Below are 19,923 nucleotides of genomic sequence, written 5' to 3'. Positions count from 1 at the left end.
GAACCAATGAAAATCGGACCTCGGATTTAACAACGCCGTGGTGGACATTTGACCGACATTACCTTTAAAATGTCGAATATCATTCAACATCATATAAAAATGTCCGTTTTATGTGAAGTAAATTTGTTTTATATTTTATGTTCAAAGTTCATTAATTCAATTACTCTTATTAAATGGCGTTTTACTTATCTACTCTGTTGTGTCAATCAATTTTTACCGCGTGCACAATAAAATTTTAGAGAAATCAACCGATTGCTTTTTTTTTCAATTACATTTGTGGTATGTTTATTTTTTTCCATCAAGCAACATTACGCGGCGACATCACGAATGCGCGCGGCGAATGAAGGGCATAGTGAGGGAATTATTGGACACAGTCCAATGTATTCAAATATGATTCTACGTTCTTTCTGGACTATTCTTAATGCCATGGATAAAACGTCTAAAAAAGTTTTCTTTAAATTTAGTCAGCATGTGAGAGATTTATTAATGTTTAATGATATTGAAATCATATTGTATAGATACTCGTATAATGTTCGTTTACATAATCAACATATTTTTATTTTTTTAAATTTGCTAATATAGTTATAATGTGCGCGGTTTATTTACGTTTGTTGAAATGGTTATTGTATAAAATGATACCAATAAAATGATACAAATATACCTCTAACATTTTGATGTTAGAGGTATATTTGTGTTTGATGATATAGTTATAATGAAATAATAACTTATATTTACATTTAAGTTATTGATTACAAAATACTTTAAACACTTTCACTTATTTATTTGACCAATTAGCGCTTTCACCCTCTAATGGGCATCTTCAGATTAGTGAATATTATACAGGGTTATTATAATTTATATAAAACTAAATATTATCTTAAGTGCATTTAAAAATAATCTGAAAAATATACAATACGCAATATTTCAATGGAACAGAGTGAGACAAATTATTGAGACATGTGTTGGCGGTGTACTTTAAAAGAAGATTCTATTCTATGAAAAATATTTATTGTTTTATTACAATGTACAGGGTTTAACTAAGGGGGCTAATAAGGGCGAGTTTTTGAATTATATCTGCTGATTTATTAAAATCCAATCGCTATTATTTTTTATCCCATTTATTTCTAAAATTTTTAATCTATCTAACTTTTGACCTTTATGTGCTACACGTAAAAATTTTATGTTTTTTGATTCGTCAAAATTATGTTTTAATCCATTCAAATGTGATGCATAGTTTGATACATCGAGAACAGTACCAAGTATTTTTAAATTAATAACTTATATGTAAATATAAGTTATTACATCATTACAACGGAATTCTATCAAGAATTGTCAATAAATAATTTAAATTTAAAAAAAAGTTATTATGTAGAAGGTTTATTTATATCTGTAAAAATGGTTAATGTATCGGCGTGCGTGCATAAGAAGATGTATGAATGTAGAGGAACGAGGTCTGTATGCCAAGATAGAGTGTTATGGCGTTCTATCCTCTCTGCCTACCCCTACGGGGAAACGGCGTGATGGTTTGTTTGTTTTGTTTTTGGTTAATGTATAAGAGATTTATAAATGTTTATTAATTTAGTCGTAATGTTAAAGGTTTTTTTTACGTTTGTTGACAGAGTTAACGTGTAAGATTTTTTTTATGTCGGCGACCCGCAAGTAAAGGAAAAGAGGCTTATAACACAAAATAAAAAAGATATAGACAATGATAAAATATTTAAAAATGTTTTCTTTAAATTTAGGTAACAAATAAGAGATTTATTAATGTTTGATGATATTGGTATGATATCGTTAGATATACAATGTCCGTTTACAAAATCAATATAATTTTGGAAAATATTTGTTTATTTAGTTGTAATGTAAGTACAGCCGGATGAATCTCACCAACACGATAAAAGTTTCAGCTCTTCTATATCACAAAAGTCAACAGATAGAAGAGTTGAGAAAATGTGGATGTTAAAACATAGGCAGAAAGATGAATGTTACACGGTGTGTAAAGTGGCCAATTCAACCAGCAAAGTACAGGTCATCAGTTCTGTAAATGCCTAGATTTTCATAATATTTTATCAAAGTGTTATCCCTCTCTGTTGCAACAAATTTAGACCTAAATAACTCCTTAGGGGGAAACCCAGCCTGTCTACAAAAATTTGGACATACTCAAAACAACGTTGAATTTACTAACTGGTAAAAGAAGAAGTATAAAAATTGGAAAATCGTTTTTTTTAGGCGTTGCCTAATTGGCGAATTGGTTCAGCCGGATGAATCTCACCCACATGATCAAAGTTTCAGCGCTTTTATTTCACAAAAGTCAACAGATAGAAAAGTTGAGAAAATGTGGATGTTAAAACATAGGCAGAAAGATGAATGATACACAGTGTGTAAAGTGGCCAATTCAACCAGCAAAGTACAGGTCATCAGCTCTGTAAATGCCTAGATTTTCATATTATTTTATCAAAGTGTTATCCCTCTCTGTTGCAACAAATTTAGATCTAAATAACTCCCTAGGGGGAAACCCAGCCTGTCTACAAACATTTGGACATACTCAAAACATTGTTGAATTAACTAACTGGTAAAAGAAGAAGTATAAAAATTGGAAAGAAGTATCGAATTGGTTCAGCTGGATGAATCTCACCCACATAATAAAACATTAACTTCACTAAAATCAAAAGATGGAAGAATTGAAGAAATATGGATGTTCCAACATAGGCAAACGAGAAACGTTACACAGTGTGTAAAGTGGCCAGTTAAACTAGCCAATGTTAGGTCACTAGCCCTGTAAATGCCTTGACTTCCATATTCCCTTCTCTAAAATGTTCTCCATACCTGTTGTAATTTGTTGATTTCAAAGACTCCCATGATCATAATTCCATGTCCGCTCCCTAGTTGGAGCATATGGTATCCACAAAGAGTCTCCATGCATCTCTATCGGCTGCCAACTCCTTTGCGTCATCTCAAGTCAGGTTCTCGTCCCTAAGTTCTGACATGAACTGCCGACGAACAGTCAGCAGTGGACGTGTAGGAGGTCGAGAACCTGATGCCTAGTGAAGCAGGCAAGCGTGGTTAAGGCTCTCAGGAGGCATCCGCAGTGTATGGTCTAACCAACCGTATCCCCTCCGCTTGGCGACAGTTGTCACTTGGGGATTCCTCCCAAAAGACTATCCAGGGGGTGGAATCCAGTTTTTTGTCAAGAAACATTTGGTAAACTCAAAATATTGCAACCTTAAAATTTATTTATTACCTTTCTGTAAATGAGCGAGCTGCATCCTACTCTCGCTTGCATGGCCGTGTGGACTAGTTGAGTCAGACACGGGTGCATTATGGAAATGTTGATTAGCATGCTGAATACCACACCCGACGCGTATATGTATGCCCACTGTTCGCTGATTTCTGTCTGTCCAGGGGAGAAATATGACAGTAACTGTCCAAGGCATAATGGCTGGGCTATTCTGTTGATAAAATCAGATTTTAAGTTATAAACAAACATGCAGTTTTTAATCTTTCCCTTGCTGTCCTAAAAACATCCGCGGGTTACGGTGCTGTGTAGTCACTACACATGCAAAAATGAGAGATTTGAGTTCGTAAAAGTGTAATATTCATCGGCAATTGCTTCAACTATTTATAGTTGAAGTCAAAAGTGATGATATTTTTAATCTAATAGCTAAAAACATGAAAAAAAGAACCGCCCCCAACGAAAGCCGGGAAGCTACTACTTAATAACGCAGCTAACGGGCGTCAGGGAGAAGTACAAAAAAACTTTTTTGTTCGCGCGTGTGACGCATAAAAATTGTCTTTCTCGCTCCCAAATATACAAGTTTTATCGAAAGTGAGACGTAAAGAGTGTGCGAGACAATTTTATATTAAGATTACTCTTTTACTACGAACGCAACATGCGACACATTGGTAAACTTTCTTTTGTATCGGTGATATCTCCGATTTTGACAGAACGCTTTTTATGTTTCCAATAAGCATTAATTATTAAATAAAAAAAACTATTTTTACCAATACGTAAATGTATAACGAAGAAATACCGAAAATCTCAACCAATAACTTATTATATTTATGGTGATATTAAAATTATTAGACGCAATGTGTACTGGCTACACATCACCGGGAAGGGTAATTTAAACACCAGTTTTAAAGTGAGACGTAGCGTAAAGTGTTGTAGACAATAGGGTATTATCACTTTTTTTTATTTTGCAAAAAAATAGAGAAAAAAATTATGATGGTAACTGTACAGTTTTTATTTTTTTATGTCCACGCGTTAATTTTTCAGAGCGGTTTAAAAACGTATACTTTAAATTGGCGCCAAAACGACCATTCGGATGCCGAATGGGCTTGTGACGTCACGCGTTACGAATCTGACTGACCGTTCAAACAAATTCATACGAATTTGTACAGCCTACGTGTTGTTTTTGTTGTAATCGGTTGTTTTAAACTGTTTTAACTAATGAAAAAATGTCTTCAGTTATAAGATACAGGTACTGTTTAGTTCCGATGTGCACAAACACTACGGTGAAGACGCCAAATAAAGCTTTTTTGGCCACTCCTAGTACCTAATGAAAAAATGCGGAAAAAATGGTTGAACGCATTTGAACGTTATGAAACGAGATGTTAAAAAAACAAACCACTATACTTTTTTCCTTAGGTCTTGTTCAGTACAAAATACTTAATGATGTAGTCTGTAGACTACAAAAGTTGACTAACAGTAGGTACTGAAATTAGCACTTATAAAGCTTGACAGGTACTACAATACTAAAATAGTTTATTCTTTGAACGTTATTGTTTACATTTGTTTTATATTTCTGTACTTATGTTACTAAGTTTAATTTGTAGAACTGTTGGTTTTATAAATAAATAAAAAATAAAATTACTAAAAAATTGCTGCATGAAAACCTACCTTATTTATTTGTGAAATTTATTGCATTTACAACATGGCAACTGACCTTGAGATGCTGGACAGTCTTCACACTTGCAGGAATCTATTATTTCCTAGACTTCATCGCAAATCAACGTCACCGAGTACGCTTTGGTTCTAACTTTATGTTCTAGGGTGACTCGACCTTTTATCATTCAAATATCTCCCGTCCGTTTTACTTGAATGTAACCTATGGCATTGTCTTCGCAATTTTCCCTAGCTTGATATATTAATAGGTAAGTAAATCACATTTAATAAAAAAAAAGGCATTAACACGCACTCGAGCAATGGTATTTTATGGATTATGTTGTGTCAAAGTCACGTTATTTCCCCTTTGCATTAAATGTACGCGAAACAATATATTTATAGTACATGCAAATAATACAACTGTTTAAATGAATGCATTCTGGAAGCAAACATTATATATTTCCTTACCTTGCGGCCTTTACATTTCTATACTCGGAGCTTAAAAAGTTTGTATTAGAAGAGAAAAAAATACCCATCATGATTATATTTATTTTGGGCAAGTTATCGGATTTTCCTTGTAAAAAACCAATGTCAGTCATAATGCTATGGATATTTAAAAACGAAAACAAAAAAAAGCAAAGGATAAGACGAAATTTAACTATAAAAAACAAATAAAAAGCCACAAGCCGCCCGCGTCGGAGTATCTCAGTATAGGATTTGAGTGAACGTAGGATACGGAAGTCACGCGTGACGTCATCAACCCTTTTGGCCAGTTACGGGCCGTTTTATTTCTATCAAACTTTAAATAGGAAATTATAAATGAAAACATTCGTTTCATATTTTTATAGTAAAATGGTCGCAATCGTAAAAATATTCCTTAAATACTGAATACATTAAAAATAATATCCCCAGTTTATGAAAATACCCTATTAGAGTACTGAGTTACAGCACAGTACACCCAGGCTTGAGAAAAAAATCACATTGTATTTTTGTGTCCTCGAACCTAGAGCCTTCCATGTGAGTCAAGTGCCTTAACCACTTTTATTAATATTATTATGGATAACTTATATAGCGCCATTTTCGTTATATAATACCTCAAGGGCGCTTTAGAAAGTGATTATAAAAATAAATAAATTAATTTTAACTTTTTTAATTTGTAATTAAAGAAAAACAATGTACTTTTTCATCACATGCTAAGGATTTATTCAAATGATTTAGAGAACAAGTGGGTTTTAAGTTTTTTTCCGAAACATCACTTCACTCTTACAGTTTCGCATCTCTGCTGGAAGAGCATTCCATGCCGTAGGGTCTGCGACCGCAAATGCGCGTTCGCCGAATTTAGTGCGCTTTTTGCGTAGAGGTATAATAACTTTTCCTCTCGACGTAAATGTAGCTAATCTAAGCTTAAGACGTCTGTCAGCTAGTTCATCTGGAATGCAGAGTTCTCTTAGATATTCTGGAGCAGCGTTGTGCAGTGACTTATACATAAACCAACAGAGTTTGTATTCCACTCTACCACGGAGGCCTCCTTTATCACTCTTGGGGCCACAAAAGAAAATTTTCAATGAGGCGTTATAAAAGGGTACTCGCAAAGGTTTGCCTTCGACCTAATAAAGCTCAGCCTCATCAAGTGAGGGCTATCACCAGAGCCCGCCCAGGGCACTGCAGATTGAACAAACACCGCGCTAGAATGAACCTTTCCCAAACTTCTAGATGTAGAACACAATATTATTTTTGGTATGTATATATATTTACATATTTATACACACACAATTCTGGGTTTTTTATCCCAAGGGGGAGTAGGTATATTATTATTTATATCACTACAGAGATGGGTACAATTTTTGTTTCAAGATTATGGATATTCGAGCGTTTACAGGGCTTATGACCTGTCATAGGTTGGGTTCAAGTGGCCACTTTTATGTAGAATTCTACAACGTTCCCCATTCCGCTTATTAGCGAATATCCATATCGGTGACATTTTTGGTTTTAGTATATATGTCATGAAACAGGGAAAGCTTGAAACAAAAACTTGAACCCAACCTATGACAGGTCATAAGCTCTGTAAACGCTCGAATATCCATAATCTTGAAACAAAAATTCTACCCATCTCTGTAGTGATATAAATAATAATTCTAGATGTAGGTTCGGCAGTGCAGATGAGGAAATACACATACACATTCTTCTGAATGTGATTCTTTGCATCATAAAAGGAGCCTCATCCTCGAGGGACCACTGATTAAACTTCAAGATATGAAAGAGCTTGCCCCCTACCTAATAGTACGATACTTTACGGATTTGGGCTTGGAGAGGGAGATTTACCAAAATGTAAACTCTCGCTTTTCACACAGTAGCCAGGCTTTTTATAGACCTGGGCTTAGAGGGCATGAACTATTCACGGAGACCCGTTACAATAGATCTTTACAGGTCGCAGTGACGTCAGGAGCTCGAAAAGCACGGACCTCCCCTCCAAGAATAAGAGTAAAAATAATGAGGCGTACGTATTTTGGGTATTAATATTCATAAATATTAAAAAAAACATGAAAACGATTGAACTTTTCCTATTTTATCTAATTGACTAAAATCACATCGATAATTAATTGGTTTTGTATCTTTTAAAACTATGAACTGATCGCATACAAACCTTAGTGTTACTTGCGAGGTTATGAATATGATAAATATCACAAGAAGCCTCAACCCGTGGACCTTTATGAGAATTTTCAATATTGATGGCGATTTTTTGGGCATTTTCAGGCACTGTTCGTCCCATAACTTTTGATATGTATCTCCAAGTAATCCAGCTTTATGGGAATTCAGTGGTGCGTATATATCATCCAAATCTATGGGCCTTTTAAGACCTTTTTTAAAAAGGTCTTTTAACCACCTGTAGGCAAATAAAACAATACATTTTAAAAAGTATAATTATTAATGTGAATTACTTACGCGTTTATTTTGTTGAACGTGTGCTGCATCATAAACTTTGTTTCCACCAACCACCAGGGTTGAGTTCCAAATCGGTGCCTTTCCTCGTGTTTGTGTCACTCGCAAGTGATCAGTCAGACCACAACAAGTCCATCAAGAACAAAGATCAGGTTAGTGGCCTCCATTTCTAATCCATCTCATTTGTTGGGGTTGTGACCGATTGACCTGCATACCGCATATCGAGGATACTTACTTAATTTATTTTAAATTAAATACATTCCACTTCGCTAAATAATATTGTACAAGCCCTAGGGTTTCGTCTCCCGCTATTTCTTGCCCCGCATCCACGTGGGAATTCGTTTTCTCACTATGTAATCTTAATATTGGTAACATGATACACATTTAAGGCATACAGTATTGCAGTATCCTTTAGACATATTTATTACAATATCTAGGAACAGCTAGCCTTTTCATACTAGTAAACCTGGTGTTGTAATCGTGTACTAACATGTTTTTATACTTGGAGTGCGACGCATGCTGACAAATTAAGTTGAACCAAAATATTGCTTTTACTATTTCTTTATTTTGTTATCTTCGTCTTGGTTTAGATCGGTTGATCTGTTATTGGCTAGAGGGTGACTCCTGAGACGTTGTGTTCCAGCTGTCCTTTCATCTGCTTGATGGTTTTCTGGGTCGGCGACCAGCTAGGATTTTGTGGGCCACGATACAGAGGATTCGGGAGCTGCCCATTCTATTGACGTGATCTTTCCGGAATCTTCTCCTTGTTTATTTATTTATTTATATACCTTATTCTTACTAGTATTACTTAAAAACTTACGTAATCATGTCTAGCAAGTTACACTAGTAATTAAAAATAACTTTTAAAATATTTTTTTTATTTTCTGATAATGATTTGAATATTCGGCAATCCGGATGACTACCGTTCGGATTAACGGAGTTTTACTGTAACTCATGGCGCTATACAAAATTATTATAGCTCTTTTTTTGGTGGGGAAACGAATTTCCACGTGGATGCGGGGCGAAAAATTACGGGAAGCAGAGCCCTAGAGCTTTTACGATATTATTTAGTGGAGTGGATTGTATTTTAATTTTAATGAAGTAAGTGAATATCCTCGATATGCGGTATGCAGTATCAATTGGTCACAACCCCAGCAAATGAGATTGATTAGGAAAGGATGCCACTTACCTAGTTTGTTCTTGATGGAATTGCGGTGGTCCGACTGGTCAATTGCGAGCAGCACCAACACTAGGACAGGCGCCCAATCTGGAGATGAACACTGGTGGTTGGTGGAAACAAAGTCTATCACGTGGCACACGTTCAACAAAATAAACGCGCGATTCACTATACGAGGTCTTATTGTGGCCGATGATCAAAGGATTCTAAGGTGTTAAGTAAACAGTGGTTGTAGGTAAAAAGGTTTTTGAAGTTGTAACAATATTTTAACGATGCATACTCACATAATTCGCAATGAGGAACTTCAGCCCTACGGGAAATTGGATACAAAAAATGTTTTCTTACGTGGGGTAAAAATTATAGCATTAAATTGTACGCCAAAGTTTTTTGAAAATGTACAGAAAAAATAACAATAAATATTTTGATAAAAACGCACTACTTTAAATGACGTCACTGGTTCATGTGAATCAACCTATGATCTGAGAGCTATGAAAGATTTCCGGTCTGCTTGTCGCTTCTGGGCCAATGGGAAGAACGGAATGAGAATAAGCGGAAATGAACCTCTGACGTTACACGCGGAGTTATTTCAGAAATACAAAACTTTGAAAAATCGTAGCGCCGATAATACGATATATAAAAATAAAAAATTAAAAAAATTGACTTAGTTTAACAGTCTATTAACAAATATATATATTTTTAAAACAGTTGAACTTCCTCGTTAATTATTTTTAAAAATAATTTGTGTTTACTCACCAAAAAGTGAAGATCGACATCCAATTGGCACCTTTTCTTGGACTTTTATTCCTATCATGATTGTAAAATCCCGGGTCCATTTTTTTTTACAATTCTCAGAAACTTTCCTAAAAAAAACAATAAAAAATTATTGATTAACATAATAATTTTTTTTTTATGAAATTGAGTGTTCTGCTTGCAAATATTTGAACAGACTCAAAATATTGTTATAAAACCATTTGGTCCAAGAAGGGATTTGAAAATTGAAAAATCGTTCGGATGAAATATAGATGTTAAAGCATATGCAAAATGGTGCATGTTACACAGTGTGTAAATTGGGTCCTTAGACTAGCCAACGACAAGTGAACGTAGTTATGCAGAAAGCAGCCAGTCAGCAATTTTGAAAAATGAAATATTGGTATTATCGGGTGTAGTAAAGCTAGGGTTTCCTAGGACAGCGGTGCCCGTATCTTAACGGCCGTAGTGAACGGTGATGCGTTGGACAGCCGTCGTAACGTCGACTAGAGAGAGGTTTCCTAGAGAAACGGTGTTAAATGGTGTTGATAACACCGTTTTCCTAAGAAACCACTATCTAGGCACCGTTACAACGGCTGTCCACCGCATCACCGTTCACTACGGCCGTTAAGATACGGGCACCGCTGTCCTAGGAAACCCTAGCTTAAGGATCAATTCGATGTTCTGCTAAAAACAGCCAGGCCGCTTTCTTACAAAAAACTGTATTAATCACCTCCCGAAAATAGTGTTGATCACAAAAACGGCATAATCTTACAGTACTTAAAAATCGTTAAAATTGGTTAAATACAGTATTAGATTCTTGTTTGTAATATAAAAAAACTAATTTATTTATTGATAATCATTTCTCAAAGTCAAAAACATTTCAACTGATGTGTAGATTTGATTATTCACTCTTTTCACAAAGGTGCTATTATCTCAGTTTCTTTTTTCTATGGCTGGCAGCTTACGGGTTAACTACGTTCAAGTGATCATTGGCTCGCATATTTCCGTGGCGCAAAAAAATATGGCGTTTAAATAACCGATTTAAATAATAAATATTTTTCCTAGAACATGAATTCTTATGCGTACCCAAAACCCGGACGACTTTAGCTCAGAGGGACTTCTTCTTTGTCGCGCCGAGATTTTTTGGAAGGGCGTATTAAGTTCTCAAGGACTAAATCAATTTTCAACTGAGGGGTTTAGGACTGTATTTTCCTTTAAGGTTTGAGTTAAAAACTCCTTGGTATTGAGTTGGTTGTTTGCTTGAGTTTGTTTTAATTTGGTTGGCTTTGCGGCTTACACATCTTTTGAAAGGATATTTATTTATTTATTTATTTTATTAGGTAAACAAACAGTATGTACACATATATTGCCAATTTCTTTGTATATTAGAGTAAGAAACTCATGCACACACCAAAAAAATTGTTTACACTTAATACAATAATTTAAATTACATATGTTCAATATAATAAATGTAAAAGAAACGAAATGAAAAAATATTTATATAATAATAATGTTAAATGTCTGCTTCTCTCAAAATTTCTATAATTTTTGACCTAAATTTACATACATTGTCACAAAAAATATCAGCCTCGGTAAATATATTGTTATATTGGTCGCATATTCTAGGTATTGTAGATTGTTTAAAATAGTTTGTTGACGCGTTTTCAGTGTAAAACAAAAGATTTTGTCTTGTCGGTCTAGATGGCACACGGAATGGAAGTCTTTCTAGTTGGTTAGGAGAATCAATTTTATTATTTATTAATATCGTATTTATCGTAATATCGATATTTATCGTATTTAAATTATGAAGGTAAGAATATCATTTTATTTTCTGTTTTTTTTATACATTAATTACTTGTAAATACTTTTATTTCTAAGGCGAATCAGCAATTCGACTTTTAAATATTATATGGATTAATTGCTGATACGCCCCTAACAATCTCAGTATGATGAAAACGTCTTAAGCGCCGTGGTTATTGTTACGATGTGTGAAGCAAAAAGATTTCATTTCTAACAGTGCTGTATGCAATTTGAAGATAATTGGTTTAACGATGTTTTGAGTATGTCCAAATGCTTGCAGACTAGCTGGATTTTCTCCGTAGGGAGTTGTTCATAATTAAATTTGTTGCAGCAGAGAGGAAAAACATTTTTGAGAAGGGAATATGGGAGTCTAGGCATTTACAGGGCTTATGACCTGTTCTTGGCTGGTTAAGTGGCCACTTTACACACTGTAATATTCACCATTCTGCCCATGTTTGAACATCCATAATTCCTCGACTCTTCCATCTGTTGACTTTTGTGAAGTAAAAGAGCTAAAACCTTTATCACGTGGGTGAGATTCATCCGGCTGGACATACACATGAATACAAACGTCACACAAATACAATTACTAAACTTATTTTGTTATATATTACGTGTCATTATATTTACAGTAGATTTTTTTAATTGGCTTTAGTATTGTTAAGATTTTTCTAATTATTTTGTTTATGAGCTGTAAAAATCCCAAATAAAATAAAATAATAAATAAATAATAATAAAAATAAATTATATAAACATCTAGACTCAATAGCAGGCTCAATAGTAATTTTACTCAATAGAATAATTATTATTATATATTTTTTTTAAAAACCAACTAAACTTCTTCTTCTTTTTTTGGCTTATTCTCTCCACTGCTGGATGGCGGCCTCTTCCAAACGTCTCCATTCCTTCCTATCACCCGCTTTCATCATCCACGTTTTACCGGCAACAGAGGCAATGTCTTTGACCCATCTTTTCCGTGGCATTCCAACACTTCTTTTGTTTGCCCACGGTCTCCACTTTATTATTCTGGGTGTCCGCCTGCCATCATTCTGTCTCGCCAAGTGCCCTGCCCACTGCCATTTCAATTTCGCTGCACGATCCATGATATCCACGACTCCGGTTCGGCACCTTATTTCTTCATTGCTTATTCTGTCTCTTAGACATACGCCGAGCATCTGTCTTTTTTATTTTTTTTATTTAAAAAAAAATATATTTTTATTTATTGGGGATATCAACAGTAATACATGTAACAAAAATATAACAAGTAAAATATACAGAGAATAAAACCAATGACAGATATCCACAGAAATACATTAAATAGTCAAAATTGATGGTATTTGAAAGGGATAGTGAGGTTACTGACTGCATAATAAATGTAAACAACGAATGTCTGGAGCAAGTAGAAGAATTTGTGTATCTGGGAAGCATGTTTTTAAGAGATGGAAGAGTAGAAAAAGATGTTGAAAGAAGAGTGAATGCGGGCAACAAAATGAACGGAGCACTAAACACAGTAATTTCTAATAAAAATATGTCAATCGAAGCTAAACTGGCAGTGCACAACGGAGTTTTAGTCCCAACACTTATGTATGGAAGTGAAACATGGAACTGGCAGAGGAAGGATGAAAGCCGAGTGAACGCGGTTGAAATGCGATCTCTTAGACGAATGTGTGGGAAATCAATGTATGACAGGGTTACGAATGATGAAATCAGGCGAGAGTGTAAATCTGAGACAAGTATAATTGATAAGATTAAGAAAGGGTCTCTGAGATGGTTTGGTCACGTAGAACGAATGGACGACGATAGAATGGAAAAACAAGTATATATGGCAAAAATGAACGGCAACGTTAGACGAGGACGACCAAGGAAGACGTGGCATGATCAGATAAACCAAAATCTTAAGTCTGGTCATGTCAAAAGCAGACAGAACCGAAGGGCATGTATGACAAGATGTATGAATGTGGAAGAGGCTAGGATTGTATGCCAGGATAGACGTGTGTGGCGGTCCATTCTCTCTGCCTACCCCTACGGGGAAATGGCGTGATGGTAGTAGTAGTAGTAGTAGTAGTACATTAAATACACTACAATACATACTAGTGTGTTTGTGTGAGTGTAAGTGAGTTAGAGGGTGGGTGAGTGGGTGTTATATTGGAATGAGGGTGGACATGTGTGTAAATATTGCACAAGTGTCAAGTGTCGAAAATACAAATATATTTAAAATATTAAGAATCAGAGACAAAATATAATATAATAAAATAAAATAAGATAAGATAAAATAAGACTTTATCATTGAAACTAAGTATAAGACAAAAAAGTATGTTTTAAGACGCGCATTTTAAATGTTATTTTTTTTACAATCAAATGGGTCAATAAGGGGAACGTTCAAATTATATTCACTAACAAAACGTATAAGTGAAGAGTTCTGGGCATAGTTCGTACGAACTGCTGGCAGATGAAATAGAGAGCTCGACGTGTGACGGGTGCGGTAGCCGGGGACATTTAATGATAGCTCCGACAAAAGAGCCGGACTCCATGGATTTCCATGGATCGTTGCGTGCATTGTAATTTCTGGCTACTTTTTTGTGTTATAGACATGGTTTCTAGTCCCTATGTTGTCACCGGCAACATGCACGATTCATATAATTGTCTTTTTAAGAATGTAGGGACTTTATTTTCAAAAATATATTTTATTTTGCCGGAAGCAGCCCAACTTAGCCCCATTTTTCTTGGTATCTCCGCTGTCTGGTTATCTTTACCAAGTATAACTTTGTGTCCTAGATATATGTATTCATCAACCACTTCGATTTTATTATTGTTAATGAAAATGTCTCATCTTGTTGGACTCAGAATCTTTGTTTTATTAATATTCATTTCCAAACCAATCCTTTTTGAAGCCTCATGTAGTTTCATAATCATTTCACCTAGTTCATCCATGTCTTTACTTACTATGACTACTATATCACAGGGGCGAATCGTCAAAGTAAGCGATTATGCACAGCTTACCATTATATTTGACTTTAAATAATAATAATTTATGGTAACCATGTTTATGGGAAAAAAAAGTAATTGTCATTTATTATAAATCACCGTTTATATCTTTCTACAAAAAAATATCTATGAAGCGCGCCCAGTGCCAGCGCCCAGCCCATTCTTACTGAACGATGATACTAGCCGATTACCTCAGCTTATTCTTCCATACAAAAAGTACACTGTATTTTTCGTCTTTAACCCAAGTCGGCTTTTTTAGTACTAAAACAAACTTGCAGATTACAAATATTTTTAGAAGATTCTCGATTTGGAAACTAGTATTTTGAACATTATTTCCGAAGGACTATTTTTCTTTGATGGGATACCGTTGACATATTATGTATAACATAGGACAGGTGGCGTTCGCAGTGGCCGTTTTAAACATTATTCATTTTAAAAGAAATCGGCCAGTGCTCAAGTCTTGACAGTACTGTCAATGACAGATCATAATAGAAATATCTGCGGAATGTCATTGTGGTATTTGTTAATAAACTTTTGTGCAAGTATTGTATTAAAATAGTGTAGAATAAAACTACGTTTATCGCGTGGTTAATAATAATTGTTGTTTGAGTTGATTTTCACAGAATTACAAAAAAACAGTCATTTATAATTACATTACTTACATGTTATGTAAGTACTTATATGTAGTACAAATAAATGAACATTTTTAATAGATTACCTATAAAATAAATCACGGCTCGCCACTGCTATATCATCTGCGAATTTGAGGTGACTAAAGTACACCTCATCTAACTTTACACCCTTATTTTCCCAATTTAGGGTTTTAAATACATCCTCTAAGGCTAGCATAAAGAGTTTTGGCAATATTGTATCCCCTTGTCTGACACCTTTCTCATTTTTGATTTTATCAGTTTTTGTGTCCTCATCAATCCTCACATCCACGGTAGCGTTGTCATAAATGAATTTGATTAATCTAATGTATCTAGAATCAACTCGGGCATTTTGGACTGCTTCAATAACAGCCCATTTTTCAACTGAGTCGAACGCTTTTCGATAGTCGATAAAAGCTAAATGTAGTGTAATGTTGTAGTTCTACGAGTAGTCGAATTGATTGGATGTGATCTCTAGTTCCAAAGCGGAAGGTCCTAGGTTCTTATACTATAATAATTACTTTTTTTTTATGCACCACAACAGGCCAGGAGGCCAATTACAGTGGTGAATTAGCATAAAACACCCTGGCTTGGGATAAAAAAAATTTGGAGTCGGAATCGAACCAGGAACCTTTCATGTGCGAGTCAAGCGTCTTAACCACTATTATTTCATATTATTCGACCTAACTCAGTTTATGTCTTTAGACCCACAGATTTAGGACTTGTGTCTAAAGTCTCAATAAATGAATATAAATTAAAAAATCAAACGATAAATTGATGTCCTAACATCATATCGACTAGATAAAAATTTACTTATACGGTGAATTGCGATATCATATCTACGATCACAAAAACTAACAGATTGGTTAACTTATTATTTAAATAGGATGCTAACGACAGATAATCGGCTGTTATTGTGTTTTTAATAAATAAATAATTATCTTTAATCATTATATATCGTCGGTATTCTGATAGCACACCACACTCCACTTTTTTACACACGCATCCTCACACAAAAAAAAAACTCGCACACATGCACTTCTATGAATTATATCTAACTAAACTGGATTTTTATAATTGTATTTATGTGGAAAACTGATTTGGCTTTATTTTATGTTTTTTTTATAATGTTGTGTATATTTTTTTGTATTGCTGTTGTTTTTCTTAATAAACAAAATTAAATTAAATAAAACTCACCAAATGACAAAACTTCGAAGACAAGTTTAAAAAGTCGTTATGTCATTTTTGAGCTAAATAAAATCCTCTAAATCCTCTGATTTTTTGTTTCAAAATTAGCATATAATTAACCCACTAAAATTATTATTAAAAAATTGTAATCTGGTGAAAAGTATTAACTCCATTTACCAGATATTTTTTTTAGAAATAATAACTATTAAAGCATTTTAAAACTAAGGTAGTTTCACGCGTATACATAATTTCCATATGTAAATATTATTCAAAAGATTACTTGATAAATTAGTTATTTTTTCTTTTTACTCTGCTTTTCTTACCATAAAATGACTTAAAAGTTTTTAAAGAGTGGTTAGATCAAAGTTACTTGACCAAAATATTAAATGGAAAGAACAAATAGATTCAATGTGCAAGCGACTAAGAAAATTATTCCACATATTTTTAAAGCTTAGAGGTATTTTATCGACGGATCAATTGAAGATAGTTTATCATGCTCTAGTACAGTCAATCGTTCAATATGCAATAGTTGGATGGGGAGGGGCTTATAACGCTCATCTTAGACCCTTAAAAGTTCTACAGAAAAAAATCATCAAAATAATACTTTATAAACCATCCTTGTTCTCAACTACCAAACTATTTAAAAAATTTAATGTTTTAAGAGTGGAGGATATCTACGGAAAGTGTTGTATGCTCCAGGTGCATAAGGAGAGCCTCCCATCGGACCGTATTACGGGAAGGTTGAGAACAGGATGCCTCGCTCTACAGAGAACTAAAACTACCACAGCCGAAAATCATTATACTTACATAGGACGGAAGCTTTTCAATAATTTACCACAAAATCAACGTCAAGAAATAAATTACGAAAAATTTAAGGATAAATTAAAGAAAAGCTTCTTGACATAATTAACATTAACTGTATTTTGAAAATGGAGATGTATGTTTAATATGTGCCTGTGTTTATAAATTTATAAGTTTTGTGTTTTTATTAAATATTTTTTAGTGTTATATTTTCTCAATTTTTTAAAAATTGTTTAATTTTTTATTTATTTTATTATTATTTTGTTGTGCATTTTTTGTTTCTTTTTTATGTTATTTTGTAAACTTGCCAAACACAAGAGCCAGACTCTTTTTTGGCAAGTTCAACCTTAAGTGTCCCATTTTTTTTCTGAATGTATTGTTAATTGTTTATTTATGCTAATAAAGGTTTTTATTTAAAATAAATAAAAAAATGACATTATTTTTTAAGTTTTTTGAATGAATTAAAATTTATTGTCTTTTAATCCTTTAGAGTTCCTTATCATAGTTTTTTTTTTTAATCCCTTAAAAATCGGGTTGTGGTCCCGCGGCTAGTGTTGCGGACTCACGGATCAGAGGTCCGTGGTTCGGACCCCACTCTACCCAAATTGATTTCCATTTTCTAATAGTGAGTTGAAAATGGCCACCAAAATAGATTTTTTTTGGTAAATTATAAGAAAGTTGGTATTATTATTGGCGGCCTCCGTAGTGTAGTGGTCAAGACGCTTGACTCACCCACGGAAGGTTCCGGGTTCGATTCCCGGTGAGAACACAAAAATTAAAATGGGATTTTTCTCAAGCCTGGGTGTTCTGTAATGTAAATCACCACTGTAATTGGGCCTCCTGGCCTGTTGTGGTGCAAAATAAAAATAAAAAATATATTGTATCTTTTAGTCTTTGTTTATTTATTTATTTATTCTAAAGAGACAAACAGTCGACAATGATATGGTAACATTGAAAAAAGTACAGTTTAAAGACAGACCAGCAATGTTTCTAAATAAGAATCATATATATTATTAAATTGTGTTACAACAAAAGGGTGTGTTTATGTGTATTTGTATGAGAGTAAGTGTAGATGTGTGTTTATGTGTATTAGTGTAGAAGTAAGTGTTCGAGTGTGTGTAAGTGTGAGCATCATTAAATAGTAAGTGGGTCGTATCGCAGCCAGAAATAAGAAGTCTTAATTTATTTTTAAATAAATGAAGGGGTATGTAAAATATATCAATAGATGAAAAAGAAAGCATTATTGTTAGAGCAAGAACGATAGAGGAAAGAGTGCTGTGCATAGTTAGTGCTACAGACTGGCAGATGGAATAAATACTTATTTCTTGTTACGCGAAAGAGGAAACTAAGATTAATTTTGGAGAGTCAGTTAAAAGTGTCTTCTTTATTATTTAATAATTTATATAAATAGCATAATTCAGATAAAGTGCGTCTATTTTCAAGGGTGAAAAATCCATTTTCCTTAGCAGATTGGCTGTAAGTTCAAAGCGTTCAATTGTTTTTATAATCTAGGTTTAAAAAATTTTTCGTTGAACATTTTCAATCCTTTCTATGTTTGTTGTGTTTAGGAATTCAAACATAAACAAGTACTCAGGTACCTACTTAAATTCAGTATTTGAAAACGCATTTTTTCAAGTTCTGAAATTCAGTCATAAACAAGTACCTAGGTACCTACTAACCAATAAAAAGTTACAACTTTTATTTAAAAAAAATTTAAACACCTAGTGTTTAAAAAAAATTTCTTAACCATTTTCAATCCTTTCAATGTTTGTTATGTATTGTGGGCTCCACACAACGGATGCAAACTTCAAATTACTGCGTACAAAAGTGTCGTATGAAGTTTTTAATGTATTTGGTTTTTCAAAATGTTTGGAAATTCTTTAAATGAAGCCCAGCATTTGGTAAGCTTTTTCAACAATAGAATTAATGTGAGACCCAAACAGCAATCTACTATCAATAATAATTGCTAAGTCTCTGATCTCTATGCTCACTTTTCCCAAAAAAAAAAACTTTGATTGGCTCTCCTGTAAATTTCACTTTATGGCGCATGTCATTTAGTCTTTTTACCGTCGATATATGCATGTAATATGTTTGGATTAATTTTCAAACTCAGGCAATATGTTAAATGTTACACAGTGTATAAGGCGGCCACTTGAATAAGCCAATGACAGATTGAAACCCCCGTAAATGTCTAGACTTCCTTATTATACTCTCAGTCTCCGTTGTAACATTCTTCGACCTTAGTAAATTAAAGCCTCAAGAGGTAAAATACAATCTTCGTACAACTCAAATATTATAAAAACTTACTTTTTTTCTCACTGAAGATGCACAGATTTTAAACTAACTTTAGATAAAATTAACGAATATCAACGCGGTATGCTTTGCGAGATCGTAATGTTTGTTCACTACATACAATTACTAAAATCGCATTACTTTATGTACATTCTTATCTTTATTTTAATTTCGTTTAGTGCCCAGTTTTACGTACTTACGATAACAAAAACAATACAAATAATGATTTTGCGCAATACGCAACCTCTGTTTTGATTTTATATGAGAACTAATCACGCTTCCCTGAGGTACACCTTTGCGCACGACAGTTATCAAGCAAAATGATAAGATAGAGTAAATCAGCTTTAAATGGCACATTTATGACATTTGTTGTTTTAGATAATAAAAAAGCAAAAAAAATATGTATATCTTTTTTACTCCCATAAGACTTTTACATTTATGGATGTTATATAGTTTTG

At 33.7% G+C, this 19,923-nt stretch overlaps 1 protein-coding gene across 2 annotated transcripts in view; it reads right to left on the bottom strand.

The window, feature by feature from the left end:
• Window positions 1-19,612, bottom strand: part of LOC148271609 (putative multidrug resistance-associated protein lethal(2)03659) — a 59,917-nt gene extending 40,305 nt beyond the window's left edge. Inside the window, exons 1-4 of one of the 2 annotated variants that reach the window (XR_015825060.1) lie at window positions 19,481-19,612; window positions 9,753-9,859; window positions 7,527-7,766; window positions 3,239-3,446 (exon numbers count right to left, since the gene is read on the bottom strand). Coding sequence is in view for 1 of the 2 variants with exons in the window: in XM_088241176.1 (XP_088097302.1) it covers window positions 3,239-3,446; window positions 7,527-7,766; window positions 9,753-9,832 (528 nt within the window). In the remaining variant the exon portion in view is untranslated. The remainder of the gene's footprint in view (window positions 1-3,238; window positions 3,447-7,526; window positions 7,767-9,752; window positions 9,860-19,480) is intronic. The other variant, XM_088241176.1, reaches the window with a different exon arrangement.
• Between the last annotated feature and the right edge of the window lie 311 nt (window positions 19,613-19,923).

This window comes from Micrasema longulum, unplaced genomic scaffold (assembly GCF_059751315.1).
Source record: "Micrasema longulum isolate JH-2025_06_02 unplaced genomic scaffold, ASM5975131v1 h1tg002770l, whole genome shotgun sequence".
Taxonomy (NCBI): domain Eukaryota; kingdom Metazoa; phylum Arthropoda; class Insecta; order Trichoptera; family Brachycentridae; genus Micrasema; species Micrasema longulum.
This window is presented reverse-complemented; position numbering and strand designations above follow the sequence as displayed.